The 19,095-nt window shown below is 37.1% G+C and overlaps 1 protein-coding gene across 10 annotated transcripts in view; it reads right to left on the bottom strand.

Annotated features, from left to right (window-relative positions):
- The window catches only part of MAPK10 (mitogen-activated protein kinase 10), a 183,073-nt gene extending 164,303 nt beyond the window's left edge, over positions 1-18,770 (bottom strand). For 2 of the 10 annotated variants that reach the window (XM_075203075.1, XM_075203112.1), the window contains exon 1: positions 18,250-18,763. In XM_075203075.1, the coding sequence (XP_075059176.1) occupies positions 18,250-18,252 (3 nt within the window). In that variant the 5' untranslated portion in view covers positions 18,253-18,763. Of the gene's footprint in view, positions 1-18,249 lie in introns of all 10 variants that reach the window. The other 8 variants (XM_075203093.1, XM_075203045.1, XM_075203085.1 and 5 more) reach the window with 7 other exon arrangements.
- Between the last annotated feature and the right edge of the window lie 325 nt (positions 18,771-19,095).

The following is a 19,095-nucleotide window of genomic DNA, read 5'->3' as shown; positions in this document are numbered from 1 at the left end:
TAATTTATATAATTTATAATAAGTATTATTTTAGCGGTTAGGGGTATTAGGGTTAGGAGTTAAGGTTAGGGTTAGGGATAACCCTAACCCCTAAAATAATACTTACATGACATAAATGACAGAGGGGTCCGTCCATCGCCGCTTTAAGACAAGTCGTGGCTTCTTATGACGTCATTTAGTAGAGTCGGCAACAGAGCGAGTCGTCCCATCAAGTCTTCTGCATCCTGGTAAGTATTTTTATTTGCAGTGCTATGTGGGTTCTGCTTTGCATGTCTCACCAGCTTACGAGCATTTCTATTAGAGATGTTTCTGGGCCTTCTAGATGTTGCCTTGGCAGTTATCCTTAACATCATTTCCTAATGATCTTTCTGACATAGGAAATTCCAAGCTGCCTTTTTATAGTCTTTATCTTTATTTTCAAGTCCTCAGTCTTGAGCTGCTTAGAGAAGCTTATAGTTGTTGAGAGTAGGCACAACAACTTGAGAGGCTTCGAAGGGTCAGCGTATTAATCCAATTCTGGAATTCTTGTTTACTTGTCTTAACTTAGGATAATTATTGCCAACAGGGAGTTTTAGGGCCACAGACGGCCCCTCCGAGCATTTACCTGCGGCCCCTTATAGGCAAATTTGTTTGTTATAGTTCGTAACACTTATTTAAAATGCAAGTTGATATGCTGTTACAGATTGTGTTATTTTTATTGATTAAATGTATTGTTTTAACTTATTACTGCGATTAAGAGAAATGTACGGCCCTTTTGAAAAAGGGCTATCCATGTGGCCCCTGAACTGTATTAGTTTGGCTATCACTGAGTTAGGGCCTCACAAGACCATCACATTTTGATGCTTTAGAAAAAAGAAAAGCTAAGGAATCTAATTGAATGAATTGAAGGGTTCCCAAACTTTTGCACATGTCACAGTCACTATTTTATTTGTGTTCATTATGTGAAATTCAGCAAATAAATAATTGTGCATTAAAATGTGCAGAAATATCCAAGGTGCCCCGGAGTGCCTAAAATTTTGCATGTACATTTTATTATATTATTATTATCAGGGGCAGGCTAGGCTGGGGGGCATCTGCGCCCCCCCCCCCAGGCCAGTCCCATAGTGGACCAACTTGGGCTGGGTCACCTACTTTTTTTTTTCCTTTAAAATGTTCCTAATAGACTTCTGAGTCATGTCTTGCCCTCCGGGCTAAAATGTGCCAGCCCTCCCCTGATTATTATAGTATTTATTAGAAGTTTGATTTATACTAGCCAACTATTTATCCTGCCAAAATGATGGCTATTGGGATTTTATAAAATGCAGCGTGTTCAGATAGTATATTAGGCAAGTGGTAGGAGTTATTTACTCCTGGAATTGGGTGCTTTAAAGAAGGAATAGGATAAATGGGTAGTAGGTTGTCTTATTTTAGGACCAATTCATTAGGATTTGCTCTAAGCTGCCAGCCATTTAGGATGTTTTTTTATGTTTTTTTATTTCATTAAGCCTGATTGTAGCAACAAATGTGAAAACAGACCTGAGTACAGACAATTTATCAGCACTTGGGAAAGCTGGTCTCTACCTCTCTTTGTTAAGAAGGCATTTAGGGATAAAAATATTGGTTTTCCTTTTTTTTTCACTATGTGTCATTTTATTAGTATGAATCATTTCAGAGTCTGATTGGGTTACTAGGTTAAAGGGCACTGGGCACTGGTTACCAGTAATTACCTAATTATTCATATGATTCATATGATGTGTGTTTATTGACCGCTATAATGCTTTATTTACTGTGTTCATCCATTTTAATTACCTCATTACCGATGGCCTGAGACAGAAGCCAGGATCAGGACCAAAAGCGCAAGTGCACCAAGTAAGACAGTATTAAAACTACAGTATATTAAAGTCAGTCATCTCACATCAATATCACATAAAGAAAACACCTATCAATGTAATACAACCAGACAAGCAGACAAAGTGGAGGCCATTCAGACCAGATGATTTTATTAACTCATAAATACGGGTAAGCCATGATGAAAATTAAAAGTGATATAACCTCTTACAGTTCCAGGAGGTTTATCATGCTTAGTAAAGGTATAATGGCAGGTCTTTCTGAAGTCAGATAGTGCAGGTACATTTTTTTTAAAGTCTAACCAAATTGTCACATTGGTGCTTGTCTTCAGTGTAAGTTTAATAGCTTGTTCATGGTAATGTCATTTTAAACATTCTACTGAAGATACATAGTGACATATTTTAGTAACATTCACAAATACACATTTAAATAACTCCAGATCATAAGCAGTTACATGTGTTGAATGGGGTGCAATATGTAATACTGCTACAATGTAATATGCGTTACATAGAAATAAAACTGTATATATAATTATTTATATATAATTGTATTTAGAAGTATTGTTTCCTCGAACCACACTAGCCAAATGGCAAACACACCAGAAAGTCCCAGAAAGCATGTATAACATTGCATATATAATTCTATATGCCTATATTTGGATAATGTCCATTTCAAAGTTAGTCCTTAAATACAGAATCATATTTACAAATCTGGTAAATTAAACTGTAAACCCACATATAATTTAAAAGTCTGTTAATCATATTGTTTTCATAAATTGATTTTGTAGTTTATATAGTGGTATGATATAGTATATTTTCTCATCTGTAGCCATAACAAAACCAAACTGGACAAAAAACAATAGTTGCAAATTAATGACTAAAAAAATAGTTTTACTGATGTTGCCTTCCCAGTACTGTATATCCATCTTTTATGGTTTGCCAACACTAGATTGTTAACACTCTGGACCTCATTTAGAGCTAGGGGAAAATCTAGCTAGGTACCAATTTGGACCTTGGCAAAATCATGGTGTGCTGCAGGGGTGCAAAACTAAAATGTGCAGACAGATTTAGAGTTGGGAGGGTGTGTGTTCTAGATCCACTCTAAATTGCAGTGTTAAAACAAAGCCCAGTATTTGTGTAGTACATGCAAAAAAATATATGAAAGAATAGCATTTGCAACCTTTGCATAGCAACATTGTATGTCCAGGTATAAATGTCCACCCTTTAGTTGGATTTGCTTCTAATTCTATCAGGCCTATATATTAAACAATGTCGATGGCCGCAGCGGTAGAAAACATCCCATCTTATACTAATACTGGTCATGAAAGGTAGGACTTAGCATACCACTTCGCTGGATCAGTCTCCAGGAATATGCACGTGTGACCCAGCTAGACGGTTCACAATGCGTAATGGAACTGGAAGACAGGACTTGGGAAGGAAAAATTAGAAAAAATGTATAAAAATCAATAAAAAATGAAAAAAAATTATATTATGATTTCCCAATTCAAAAAAGATTATCATTATCTTCTGCTATCACCAGCCTGAGTTGGCAACAGCTGAAGAGTTGTGGTGGTACACTGCCGGCAGGGGATACCTTGAGCGATAGCAGTGTTATCGCCAAGGTTAAAGCATTGTTCTCCCCAGCACCTATTTCCCGGGTGCTCTACCCGGCTGTTATTACTTGCCACCCGGCTCTTGGAGCCCAACAGAGTCCTATTATAATAGAATAAACCATTGTTTCTCCTATTATAGCAGGCACTATGTGAGCACTACAGCCACCAGTGTGTTAGACAACTGAGCACCAGTCTGACCAGTTCTGGCACCCCACCATTTTTCATTATTATTGCAAAGTATTACAACTGCTCCCACCCAGCTACATCTTAATGCCACCTGGCTGACAAAATTTTCTGGGGAGAACACTGTTAGCCCCTTGATAGATAGGCAGAAAGCCCCATCTCCGACGAAAGTAGCAGTTTTCACCGGAGATGGGGTTTTTCCCATAGCAACCAATCAGATTCTAGCTATCATTTTCTAAAATGTACTAGATAATAGAGGGCTATAATCTGATTGGTTGCTATGGGCAACACCTTCACTTTTCCTTTTCAGAAACTTTAGTAAATCTATCCCTTTGTGTTGCGGGGTGAGGGAGGGAGAGGAAAAGGGAGCATAAAATGCACAACCTGATTTCTAGTGGGAGGGGAATGGCCTAGCCCAACTTGAAAGTACAGTATAAAACAGAAGCTAGCCAGTAAGTGTGCACAGTGTGCAAGAAAATGCAGCATTTGCAAAGCATACAAGAAAAGTTGCATTTGAACCCTTTTCAATGCAACAGGGTTTGCTTGCCTACAAAATTTGCTCCAAACTCTAAATCAGCTCCATAGTCTGTTTTAACAGCACATGTATTAAAATGGATTTTTTCCTATAACATCTTCCCATTCCCCAAACTCTAAGTTACCTATTTACACTAAGGCAAGAGTTGGTCATCGACATACTTACATTTCTAGTTATAGTAACATGTCATTATAGTACCCCTCAAGAGAAAACTATCACCTTTTGTAAATATTGCAATGACATATAATTAAACATATAATTCTTGTTATGTAGGCATAACTTCAGGTTTTAAAAGGAATGCTCCTTTACACAACATATTTATTATTTACTGCCAATTCCCAGCATTTATTAACTCTAAAGATCAGCCTTGTCTTTACATTTCAAAAAATACAAATTCGGCTAGATATACTAAAAGGCGGATTGGTAAAACCAACAGTTTTCTGCATTTTTTCCAGTGGATTTAAAACAGCCGGATTTACTAAAGCCCAAGCCGCCATTAAAACAGCCTCAATTGACATTTTACAAAACCACCACTTTACAAATTGCCATCCTGATTTTAACAATGATGAATGTACAAACAGCTGGATTTACTAAGCTGGGATTGATAAAACCACCGCAAAATCGCTATCCAAACGGTCAAAATAAAAGAGGTGGTTGTGAGTGGAGAGACTGCTCAAACTGCTGCTGTCTGAGCTATTTTGCCATTCAGAACATAAGAGGAAGCACCACTCACATTTAAATTACTATTACTAGGGCAATCATTATTGATTAAGGGCCAAAATTAATTTATAATTAACTTATGGCGGCAAATTGTAATTTACTTTATTTTAAGGGGACACTCTTATTGTATAATATAATAGGGGAAATGTGAATATATAATAATATTAACTGATAGTGGATATAATTATTTATGTTGCACAATTGGGCATTACATAGTGCCAGAATAATATAATAATTCAATCATTTTGTCCCCTTAATTTAATGAACATAAAAATTTGCCCCATAAGTTAATTTTAATTTTTTTTTTTATCTTAATCAATAAATAATGATTGGCCTAATAATTTAAATGTCAATGGTGCTTCCTCTTATATTCTGAATGTAAAAACAGCTCAAACAGCATGTTTGAGTTATCAAGCCATTCAGAAGCAGGTATTAAAACTGTCCAGTCCTGTCTTTTGGATGGCGGTTTTGTTTTAATCAAACCGCCAGCGGTTTAGCTGTTTTCAATCCGCTACACATTGCCAACCATTTTACATCGCAAGCTTAAACCGCCCTATAGTAAATGTGGTTTGGAGCACAAAACCGCCAGCATTGTGTGGCGGTTTCAAAGTAAATCTAGCCCATTGTCTACTTGGCTCCTGGGACCTGTCTAGCCCCAACATATACGATGTTCAATCTGCAATATTGAATTTAACATGGCATCTCCATAAAGAGTTAAAACACAGAAGGACCCTTAAATTAGATAATATTTTATAGAACTTGAGAGCAAAACATATAAAAGCATACACTATTGGGAGAATGTGGAGCAGCGAAAAAAAGATTAGATGGTGACAGAAGATCTAAGGAAAGTGTGAGAGGTACATAAAGAACTTTTGCCTATCACCTGTATATTGTATGGAAAATCAGTGACTGTGATTACCAACTGTACCAGTCCAAGTCTACGTGTAACATGCAGCATATTTCTTTACCACAATAAGTCCTTTTTTAATATGAACTATCAAAATTGATTTAATAAGTCAGTGTACCATCGTGTACACTTATTGTTTGATAAAGGCCAAACCACTTTCTATTAACAAAAGAAGCTATAGTACTTAACATGCTGTAAAAGTAAAAAAATATCTGTGTGGTCTAAGGCAATTATAGGATCCAGCTGCCACCGGTTCTCAGACAACCTGTATGTCACCATAGCTACCTCAGAAAGCAAGAATACACTGGAATTCATTCATCTAATGCAAGTGTTTCCAGAAATAGGTCAGACTGTCCGCCGCCTACATCATGCAATAACTGTTGTTTCCCAAAGAGACAGCAGTGTTTTGTAACTGTACTATTGCTGACATCCCATTATGGTGTGCATCAATCACATATGTAGATATTAGAATTGCTTTCTAGTTTGATGTATTGAATATTACATGACAGGAGCAAGAACAAAATACCATATTAATGCTCTATGTATGTATACTCATCATAATCCTAAATGTAGTATGTACAATGAACATTATATCTATATACATACATCTTGTTTCGGAAAGATCAATGACTAGCTGAAAGGAGTCAGTGCAAATGCATGTGCAGCTCTAGACAGCAATTCTACAGTATTTCTACATATGTAGTTTGTATTCAGGTTTATCAATCTACCCCTCCTCCCTTGCATGAAATCACAATAGAAAAAAAAATCTAATTGTAGCTGTTAATCAAACCTTGCTTATATTTACACAAGTACAGATTATTTATGTGTTTTATAAATCAATTATTTTATTGAATAATTTTTTTACAAAATTAGGGGTACAAAAAAGAAGGAAAAGGGGAGTAAAGGGGATAACAACAAGCGTAACAAAGGGTATCAAGGAAGGGGAAAGACTACACATTAATAATAATTCAAGTAACAGAGACAACATGAAAACCATTACAACATATATGGCATAATTTAGAATTACCAACCAATTACGTGTGAGAAGGTTCAATGAGGTTGAAAGGCAGAGGGTCAGAGTCATAATTTGAAGAGATCATAGAGGAGCCTTCAACATCAGTGACAAATTTGTGCCACTTGAACCAATAATGGAAGATGACCCCAAATAACAGTAAGGAACAACCAAAGTTTCCATTTACATTTCTAAAATAAATTTTGGAAAAAAAAATATTGATGTGGGTGGTAAATGATCTATATTTATGTTTTATTCAGTAATAGAGCCTCATTAACTAAAACATAAACTCCATGTCTGTACCAGAAACACTGGCCATGCCTAGTAAGCACTGTAACTGTACACAAGGGCATGGAAATCAGGCATTTAATGTGTGCCTTTAAAGAGTGGTAATTGTCTTGTAACAATGTTAGTTCCAAAATGTATGAAAATGAATGGATATATTCAAACACTTTTTGACAAGCTTTTGCTTTTCTCTGCTTTACTTCATACCAATTTCAACATTACCTGAACTTTAAACATGTTAAAAACATGGACAAAGTATAATTTATTACACGGTGGAGCATACAGACTATTATGGTAATTTCTGAAGCTGAAAAAAGAGCAATTTTGTAACGTTAGAATTAGATTCACACCACATTATTGATGAAACACTGGTAAACTGCTCTAAATGACTCACTACCACATTTTCTCTACCTAACATGTTCTTCTTGCCATGTCTACTTCTGTAAAAGTCCTGACTATCTTACTTATACCGCTTGTGTATCAAGTAGGAGGGTTTATTGCCTGATAACCGATCTGTGTACTGTGGGTAGCATAAGCTTTATAATGAATAAGACTGTAAGTGTATTTAAATATATTTGCAGTATATGTACACTGTCTTTAACAAAATCAGAAGGGATTCTCAGGAGCAACAGTGGTCTTCTATAATTATGAATGTACAATAAAGTGAGCCACAGTTGGTCTGATGTATGAACCACTGGAAATGAAACACCTTATAAGTGAATAACATGAACGTGTAAAGTATACCCAATGATACTTGGGAATAACAATAGGCAGAGATCCAGAAACATTTTGGAGTCCACTGAACATAAAAGCATATACAGTGGATGTAGGTTGAACAGTTTTAGAAAAGAGCTATAAAAATACCTCCTAATTGGTGTGATTTTGGAGCAACTTTCCTGATTCTGAGACCTCAGAAGGGGTATGACCTAATTGGGAGGTGATGTGGCTTCATGAAAACATGGGCATGCTTGGGTGAAACTGTGCACGTCTGGGTGTACTGGGTACATAGTTTGGATGGTTTGTTCATGGTGTTTATTATGTCCCACTTTTGCGTATTAAACTGTTAGAAAATAAGCCAAAAGTATTACTGCACATTGTGAACACTTTTATAAATATGAATACAATTTCTAGAAACACTACCATTGAACACCTACATCTAGGAGTAAGATAAGTACCGTACTCAATTCCAAGACTGTATATCTATTGAAAAGCAATAATGTGCAATTAGATCATGTGCATTACATTATAAAATAGTAGTGATACAATTCACAAATAATTCTTTTACAACAATATCCAGTTATAAATAATAGTTTTAAGATGGTACTGCATTGGTATATCCAGTATATCCATAAACAATAGTCTTTAAATGGTACTGCATTGATATATCCAGTATATCCATAAACAATAGTCTTTAGAGGGTACTGCATTGGTATATCCAGTATATCCATAAACAATAGTCTTTAGATGGCACTGCATTAACATATCCAGTTTATCCATAAGCAATAGCCTTTAGATAGTACTGCATTGATATATCCAGTATGTCTATGAACAGCAGTTTTTTGATGGTACTGCATTAACAGATCCAGTTCCCTGCAGTAAAACTCACTTTTATGAACCACTCAGAATTCAGTAATGAATCCTTCTGTTTGGGTCTGATCCAAAAGGGTATTACAATAGGAATGCTGAGCTGGTACAACCTACAAAGCCCACTAGGGTCTTTTACTATGAGGCATTAAAGCTATTTATAAACTAAACAGGCACATGCTCACTGGAATCCTCTTCCTTCTAACTCAATTATCAATTACTTCATATGTTACTCTTCCTGGGGAGTTGCTGGTACTTTCCTGTCTGATGTCATCTTAAAATCTGACCATTCAAATATAGGGAATTCTGGACACGAGCTTCCATGGAAGGTGAAGGGCTTTAAAAATACTACTACTATTACTGCTATGATGTATGAAAACATAAGACAATTTACTGATACATCCTTTACAGGGCAATTTACAGACATTCATCATAATAATATCTAAGAAATTCCTATGGGAAAATCTATTACAGGAATGCTTTCTTTCTTATACACATATTATCAGGGTCAGAACATACTTGCATTCCTCATAACATACCAGAAGGGGGTGAAGTGGGCATCGATAGATCAACTTGAAAAATGTGAGAATATTAAAAGCAGCACATGTCATATTTCAATTCCAGTGTGTGTAGGTAAACCTGAAGCAAATATATGAGGCTCCTGTTGAACTGGTTCAGTAAAATTGTGTTTCCAAATAAATGAACCAAAAGTCATGTACTCAGCTTATTATTGCTCTTCTGATTCTACAAATAAGGGATCTCAATGCACAGCCCTTTAGAAATAAAAGGTAATAATAATATCCACTAAGACCTAAACCATGACTCCAAGCCTTGAATTGCTAATAAAGGAGTTGTCCCCTTTTGAACAACCCCCTCTTTATATTTATATAGCCTGCCCCCCCCCCCTTCTCTACCAGCACATATAGCAAATAGAGATCCTGGAAGAAAGGTCAAAGATGCAAGTGCAAGAGGCGTGATGACATGATTCGCATCACTGCACAACTGTGGGGTGGGGTGGGTGCAGTGGTGAAGCTATGATGTTGCTATTTGCATTATAGGGTCCTGCACACAACATGCTCATGCAGTGGAAGTGGAGCCTGATGTTGGGAATCGCACCAAGAAAGAGAAGCAAGATCTAGAAGGGTGTCCTACTCTCCCGGGAGTCCAGGAAGTCCACCCAAAATTCAGGAATCTTTCATACATTCCAGGACAGTAGGCAAGTACGAATAAATAAGAAAGGTTGTCTCCCCAGAAGTCCCTTGTTACTTGTAACTTGAAAATGAGCTTAGCTTCAGATCAGCAAATTTTAGCTGCAGCTCACAAATAAATATTGCAAACTATTCACACCTCGTTAGATTGGACAGATAAAGGGACCTATTTAACAAACAGAGAAAAGCCCTAGATCCAGGAGTTTTTGCTGGATTTAGGGCTTCTCCCTATCCAAAAAGCCCTCGGGCTGGTGAAGGCTAACTTAGAGCATCGATGATGGTAGCCTACGTCGGTGTCACGGAGTCTAATGGTAGAGAGGTATTCACCAGGGATCCCCGCAACAGAAAATGGACTTAGATGCTCTCTAGCAGCACCGTAGAACCATGGATTGGAGCAGGACTGCTGGACAATAAACACAGAGGTTCACTTGAACGGCAGTGAACCGAAGTGTTGAGGTCTTTAGAAAGCGAGTAGCTAAGAACAGGGCTGATTATGAGGCACGAGGTTCCTGCAACAATACCACAGATCTTGATCGTGGAACAGGTAACACAGGATACCAACTGAGAGGTGTTGAACTGCAGAGAACTGATGCACTGAGATCCCTGGAAAGTGAATAGCTAGAGGACGGGACTGATGATAAGGCACAAGGTTCTTGCAATAATACCACAGATCTTGATTGTGGAACAGGTAACACAGGATACCAATGTGCAGATGGGAGCCAGAGAGAACAGCATCCTAACAGGTAAAGAGACCTGAAGATCTGGCAACTTAGTAGAGAAGCGAGTACTTTAAATAGACAGAGCTGACAGACAATTAGCCAATCAAGAGAATGGAGGAAGTTGTGCACATGCTCTGTTCAGACCAGCAAGTAAATGCAGGGAGTGAGAACCAAGGGAAACAGGTTTTTGCTGGGACCACTCCTTTTTAATATATTTAATAATGACCTTGGTGATAGTTTAGAGAGTAAAGTTTCTATTTATGCAGATGACACTAAACTCTGTAAGGTAATAAAATCAGAGCAAGATGTAGCTTAGAGGGACTTAAATAAACTGGAGGATTGGGCTGCCAAATGGAATATGAGCTTTAACACAGATAAATGTAAGGTTATGCATTCAGGGATCAAAAACAAGAACGCAATCTATAAATTAAATGGAATTAATTTAGGAGAATCTATAATGGAAAAGGATTTGGGAGTGCTCGTAGACAGTAGACTTAGCAATAGTGCTCAATGTCAAGCAGCAGCTGCAAGGGCAAACAAAGTATTGGCATGCATAAAAAGGGGCTTAGATGCAAGGGAAGACAGTGTAATTTTGCCACTGTATAAATTGTTGGTAAGACCTCATCTTGAATATGCAGTACAGTTCTGGGCACCACTCTATAAAAAAGATAATTTGGAACTAGAAAGGGTTCAGAGAAGGGCGACAAAATTGATAAAGGGTATGGAGTCATTAAGTTATGAGGAAAGGTTAGCCAGTTTAGGCATGTTTACTTTAGAAAAGAGGCGTCTAAGGGGAGATATGATTACTATGTACAAATACATTAGGGGTCAATACAGAGAGCTTTCATGGGAACTTTTTACCCCAAGGACCATACACAGGACACGTGGTCATCCCCTAAGGTTAGAGGAGAGGAAATTTCACAACCAGCAAAGGAAGGGGTTCTTTACAGTATGGGCAGTCAAGATATGGAATTCATTGCCAGGGAAGGTTGTGATGGCAGATTCAAAAGATATGTTTAAAAAAGGGTTAGACAAATTCTTAGCGGAAGGTGTATTCAGGGATACGACTGTTAATTTAAAATGAAGGATAGTAGTGGATATAGGGTAAAAATAGGACTGCAATATTGAGTCTGGGGGGATTTTCAAAATTGAAACAGATTGGCGGTTGCTTACTCTGGATTAATTTCAAATATAAGTGCAGGATCGCAGGAGATCCAAAATAGGTTGAACTTGATGGACTGGTGTCTTTTTTCAACCTCATCAACTATGTTACTATGTTACTATGTTACTATGTATGTTAGGTAAGAACAGTGACCAAAATGCAGGTTAACTGGCGCAATGTGTGACAGTCGAGACTTCCAGCAAAGCATGGAGAAGTGTATTTACCAATGACAACGCCAGGCCATGTACCACCACTCTTCTCCCATCACTATTGCCATCTCAGGATATTAAAATATAGTATTTTTCATATATTTTTAAAAAAAAATATTTATTAACATTTTTAAAAATATTTTTATTTTTTAGTGAAAATGTAACGGCCGAGTCCGAGCTTCCAGTTCCACGGTGCATGTGTAAACTGGCAATGTGATAAGCTTCCTTATCATAAGTCCTCAATCACTGTGAGCTCCACTGCAATCCAGCTTCCTGGGTTTCCGTATTTGCTACAAGGGGTGGCAAATTATACTAAGAGTGGGTTGTACAAAGGTGGACCACTCCTTTAATAGTACTGTATGTACTTGATGGTTGTCTTTCTAATATCAAAATACCAAGTTCATGCACAGACTGGCAGTGAACTGATAGGTAAACCAGATGACAAGGAACTCATGGAATGTAATCAGCTTCACTGGAGAGGACTGTTTTCAGGGACTGCTAAAGACTTTGAGGCAAAGTTAGAGAACAGTGTAATAAATTCTTAATTCATAAGATATTGTTTTTTTATTTATTAAATTAACATTTCTGCTTAATCACGGAGGTCATGTGACCAGTGGTGAGTTGTGTCAATTCTTTATCTTCACCCCAAGTAGCTGAGTTCCTTTCCTTTCTTCCAGGATGGCAATGACCCCATCCACAGAGGACGCTTGATCTCCCAATGGTTTGATGAGCATGGCACAGATGTTATCCATATCTCACGGCATTCTCCGTCAACAGATCTGAACCAAATCCAGCATTTATGGGATATTCCGTAACAATGCCTGAATCACAGTTTTCCACCACCAGGCATCAGCTGAGTGACTTTCATGTGGAAAAATTGTGCAGAATTCCTCCAGCACCTGGTGGCCCAACTCCCTATTTAGTGACATTATATTTGAGTTTCTCTTTGTTTTCCACTTCCCTTTAGGTTATTGAATGTCTATCAGCATATTCCTCCTATGTTTGTGACATATTTTTTAGTAATCTGTAGCTTTATATAATTAGCAATATTTCATATATATTTGTGTGTTACTCATATATTTAATATTATAGTGCATTTGTCTCTAATGGTACATTATTCCAAATGATTATTTTAAATATATGAACCTAATCAATTTAAACAATATTTTAATTTAATATTTGTTTACTTTTTATTTATATCCTGGGACTTGTGCTACTGACCAATTTCCCGATACTTTTTTGATTGGTGGATGCAGTTTTCAGTGTTTATTTTTTTCCATGCATGCAGTTTAAATTAACATCTCTGAAAATTGCTATTTTAAATTTGGGTGTATCTACTCTAGGTCGCCTCAGGCGGCACTTTTTCTGCACCAACCGCCTTTCATCTCTCTTGTGTTGGTGCTAGTCCTTTCTGCCTCCTCTGCCTCTCATGAGCCTGTCATCAACCAATTACAGCTGATGCCACATACCCTGTTACAATGAGGCAATGGAACAAAGATAGTACATGGCTCCCACAGGACTGTAGAAATGAAAGTGGAGGGGGAGAGGAGTAACTAGCAATATGACCAATATAATCACTGCAATCAGTGCTTCTGTGCTTATTATTAGCTGTTTTACCTGCCACTACTACTGCTGGGTATAACTACTGTTTCCATATTTTTGTTGTCATGCTGGCCATCATAACTGGCATATTAGTTGGTATTAATAGATCTGGATTAATACTGAGCATTACTGTTTGCATATTACTAGACTTCAATACTGCTGGAATACTCCTACTGAGTAACATATCATTGAGCATGTTATTATTGCCATAATTTGGCATATTACTTACATTACTGCAGCTGGCACTTTTAGCATAGTACTGGGTATAATTACTGCTGGGATATTATTAGGCATTAGTGTTAGCATATTACTGTGCCTTACGGTTGGCATGTTACTGGGCATTATATTTAGCATATTATTGAGCATTACTGGTGACATATTACTGAGCATTGTTACTGATACTGGTTATTACTATTATTACTTATTTATTACTTGGAAAAATGACTGAGTATTATTAGTGAGGTGATTATTACTGGGCATAACTACTACTGTGCTTATGATAGGGTTTTTTCCTGGGATTACTACTGATTGGGCATATTGATGGGATTATTACAACCTCTGAACATATTAATAATGATACTACTGCTAGGTATGATATTATATATATTATATGTTCTACAGGAATGAGCTCTCTACTGGATGGTGCACTTTTACTGTTCCTCTTGATCATGTCCAGTGATATGGCCATGTTGAGTAGGCATTGTCTTTAATGTCTGAAAATAAAATACCACATACAACAAATACCTTCCCAACTGTAGAGTGTTCCTGGAAATGTATTTAAAAATATAGCAAATGTGGGCAGTGTGTGTGTGTGAATAAGTTTTTCTCTGATTCTATGGTGTAAAGGGATTATACTCTTAGGAATACCTAAAGAACTATATTTTTACTTTTAGATTGTATAGATTAAAGTCATATGTGACATTTAAAATAGCTACCATTCAACTCTTTGCTATATATACTCTGCCCATGAAGCTCCAAGTTAAAGGAACACTATATATATATAAAATACAAGTTCTCCTATATGTAGACAGATAAGAACATTTTTCAATTCCATGGAATAGTCGCTATATTCCGCATTTGAGTAGGGAATTTTGCAAATTTTTCTGGCAGAATTTGGCCTTAAGTATTCAGTGTGTAATTTCCCCTATATTTTTTTTGCCATCCACAGAGAAGAATGAACTTACACTATTGTAGCCCAAGCTGTACATAAAGTTTCTGTACCTTGACAAAATGTGAGATTCTAGACATGGTGTTTACAATGTTTATGCAGCATTGTTCCCTGTAAAATCTGATTGCAATGTACTTCAATTAGATTACCGGGCAGCAAGCCAATAAATACTGTTAAAACTTCGTTATTTGACCTGGTATGTGTACTGAACACCTAATAAATATTTGATACCTTACAAGTAGTTATTATAGGGAACTTCCAAATGGAAGTTCCAAAATGTATTTACATGCAACGAATTTACAAAACTTAAGGGCTCCTACATGCATTTGACCTTCCGTGCAGTTAGGTGGTGCACCTATTATGAACTTGTCCTCTGTACAAGCTCAGGGCCGGAAAGCACTGACTGCATTTATTTAATACTCTCCAGGCCTGTCAGAAAACCGTGCAGTGTTCATGCGCATCTCTCTGTGAACTGTGCCTGCTACGCTCCAGAACCATGAGGAGGGTGGTAGGTGCTGCATAGCAGGGGTGGCCCATTAGTTTGTGGGGGCTCCTGTTATGTGGGTGCCCAGATTAACAGAGTAAAGTGCAAAAACACCTGGAAAATAATATGTTGTATTTGTGATCTGCCGAGAGATTGAGTGTGTACTGCAGAACAATTTACCATACAAATCAATGATCTCTATAATAACAAGCATTCCATCTACATTCACACCATTGGGCGAATGCAGTTTCAAGCAAGTTACAGTTAATAGCATATTAACAAATACGAATGAGCCTTAATTATGAAGAACTAATAGCAGGTCTAAAATAGTCTACTTGTTTACAATTTCAGTAAGACAGGGGTTGTTAAGCCAAATATTATGATAAAGCCAAATAAGCATGACATCATGATAGGTGGTTGCACAATACATGAATTAGCACCTATAGTGGGCTGATTTAATATACAATATTGACATATGTCCAAAAACAACTCTGCAAATTAAATGTATATAAGATTAGTCATGGAAGTGGGCTAAATAGAAAAACATTTACCTAATACTGAAGAAAAGGAGGTGGAAACAGGGAGCTATAGATGTGTCTAAGTAAAATAAAAGCAATAATCAGTTTAACTGTCAGGCCTGGCTGCATTAGTGAATAGAACATGTGCCCCCTCCCTTTAGAATTCAGAACCTAGCATTCACAGTTATTCTCAACCTTCATTTTTCATACCCTTCCGTCAGGGTGGGAAGGCTAAACAAAAGGAAGGTTGCAAGAGCTGATATAGGGTGTCAACTGCATTTGTAAATACGTTGCAATTGTAAGAATATATTTAATATCTCTAAACTTGGTGGCTGAATAATAGTATAATGCCATCTAAATAAACCTGGTCTCTTCATTGTCAACACCAGGCAACAAAGGGAGATGATTCTTCAAGGAATAGCTCACCCTAGTGTGTATGCTCATGTAGTTTCTTCATTTTTAATACTCAGCCCCATTTGTTTTTGTGCCTTTTTTTAGAAACTGCAGCAGAATCCTAATACAAGTAGAAGAACAATGGCTGTATCATTCATTGCAATTTGACAGCTGTCATTTACACTTGGGATCTATACATTAGCATTCTAATTGGGGGAAGGGATGTAATGAAGGTGCATCCCAAAATTAGGCTGTCTAGATAAAATAGCATAATAAAAACACACTGATTTGGCTTGAAACCACCATTAGCATAATTAATGCCTCCTATTTCAGTAGGAAGAGCAAGCAGTTCATTAGCACTGCAGAGGCAGAGTGAGATGATCAAACTGACAACTGGCATATTGAAGAAGTTCTACTTTCTTTAATTCTAAAACTCGATATGGTATGCGCCAACAACATTGACCTCTATGGTCTTAAACCTTACCTTTAAACAGTGTGCAAAATAAAAACAAAAAAAAAATATTTTAGGCAGTTCTTTAGTTGGTTTGTACATATAAACGATGTGTGCTGACAGTATGTTTACATCTGACAACAAAAACAGCATAGTAACAAAATATAATATACCCTGGTTTTCATTTGCCCAAGCAGAAAAAAAATAAACCACCATAATGGCAAGAGGCAATATTATCTATAACATGCCCAGTAGCAAAATCTTCCTATTTTAAATTTTGATCAAGGTAAAATAACAGCACGTTTCCGAAAACAAAAGAATGCAGCAGAAGGTGACAAAACAGCAACATTTACTTTGACTGACAAAAAGTAATTAGCTTAAAGGTTTATAAGGGTCATCACCTATTGGTGGCTTTGCGTTGTGCTATAGGAAAAGCTGGTGATAAAGCAAGTGGGTGTTTATACTGCACTCTTGGAACAGAGCTGAGCAAAGACAACCTGTCACAATACTGCAGCCAGCACAGTCTCCTTATCACCCCTGTCTATACTGGAGCGAGGCCTGCAGCATGCCTCACAGCGTCTAGCATTTACTAACGCAAATGTGCTATACTGGCAGGTTAGCCACATCACTCATATCCATGTTCCGTTATAATGTTGTATGGTTCTGGCCTTGTCGTGTAAACCTTTGTGTGCATTAGTAGTGTATTTTCTGATTACAAAAAAAAAAAGTGCCATTTACTTTTTAAGAATTATGCTATTAGGTCCTACCAGCAAGACTTTCACCTTGCTTATTAAACCTTTCTATGAATTATTGGTAATCAATAGGTATAGAAAGGAGAGATTGCAGACGATGCTGAGGCAATGCAGCAAAATAAAAAAAAAATAAAAAAAATGAACTGTTCCGTCATGCCATTTTAAGGAAGTACTGAATATATAATAGGTACATATTTATTATTTAACTTGTTAGAATATCAACTTATCCATTTCCTGCACCTGAAATATCTCCCATATTTTGGTAAACATGGCAAGATGTAAATCTATTTTTGATATTTTCTCACACATTCCACACAGAGAAACATGGATATTATTACTGCAGTATGTAAATGATATAAAAGCAAAAAACATGTATGTAGAAATATAAATAGCTCAATGCTGCATATAAAACAACATTTTTAATCCATTATGAGGAGCCATTTCTGTCATCATAAAAATTAGTTTGTAGGCAGAAATACAATTAGAGAAAAGACAATGTATTAATAGCTTCTGATCAACTATGTCTATGAGGCCATTTTTTTTCTGCCTCATGAGTTTAAGAAAAAAAAAAGATGTGGGGTCGATTGCATGAGAAACACAGTAATTAGAGGCAAGGTTCCTGTATATATCAACTGCAGCTCAATACTGCACTAATGTTTACAAGCACCAGCTACGTCAGCATACAAACTGCCATATATGTATATATATATATATATATATATATATATATATATATATATATATATATATATATCATACAGTGCAGCAGTATAACTTAGCAACGTCACCCACAGTGCCAATCAGTATGTGATCATCAATGACTACATTAAATATTTTAATCAGCGTGTTCTCATCACCCCACCCGTAAGTCACTATGCTACATCCATTACAGCAACATCATTATACAAGTCTACTCACCATTCCGTGCCTGCAATGCAAGAATCCAGACCAAGAGGTGCGCCTCCAAACACTGTTCTTCTATGTGGCTTTCTTAGACCACATTCCAGACGCCAATTGCGGGGGGGATGGGATAAGAATTAAGCGATGGCCAGGTGACTTAACGGGTCCCCAAAATGGGGCAGGGGTATAGATTTACAATAATGGTAGCAGATTGGCTTTGTTAAAGCTTTCTAATGTAAAAGAATACAAAAGAAAATAAAAACGTATCGGGAAAGATGGACAGGCATACACAAGCTTGCTGAATCACCTTCTTTCACTGCCTGGAAAGCATTGTGCAGCGTGATGCTGGCTGTACCATTGTGGAAGCTACGAGAGGAGACAGGCAAAGGGGTTTGGGGAATGGAGTCGCTATGGCAACTGAAAGGAGCACACATGACGTCAAATGCATGGAGGTCTCTGGGGGGTGAGATGGGTGGGTGAGTAGAGGGGAAAAAAAACAGTGGGAGGGAAGAAGAGAGTTTAATCTGCAGTCACAGCTATCTGTTTCGTGGATCAGAGGAGAGAACACAATAAATGACAAATAAGCAGCAGCAAGGCATATATAGCATGATGCAGCCTCTGGAGCATCACACGCAATATCCTGCATTACAAGCTGGCTGCGCCTATTGAAATGAAGTTATGACCTCTTTCATAGTCCCATGTTCACACCGAGTTCTCACATAATGTATTTAAATAAGAGCGTGCTTATACATACATATACAGCGTGGGTGTTTGTGTACATTTTTGATGCATTTTTAAAGAGACAAATATTTATTCATGTGAAGATCTCGTCTTCATTTACTTCTAGCACCTGTAATGTATGGG

Source organism: Mixophyes fleayi, chromosome 1 (assembly GCF_038048845.1).
Source record: "Mixophyes fleayi isolate aMixFle1 chromosome 1, aMixFle1.hap1, whole genome shotgun sequence".
NCBI lineage: Eukaryota > Metazoa > Chordata > Amphibia > Anura > Limnodynastidae > Mixophyes > Mixophyes fleayi.
This window is presented reverse-complemented; position numbering and strand designations above follow the sequence as displayed.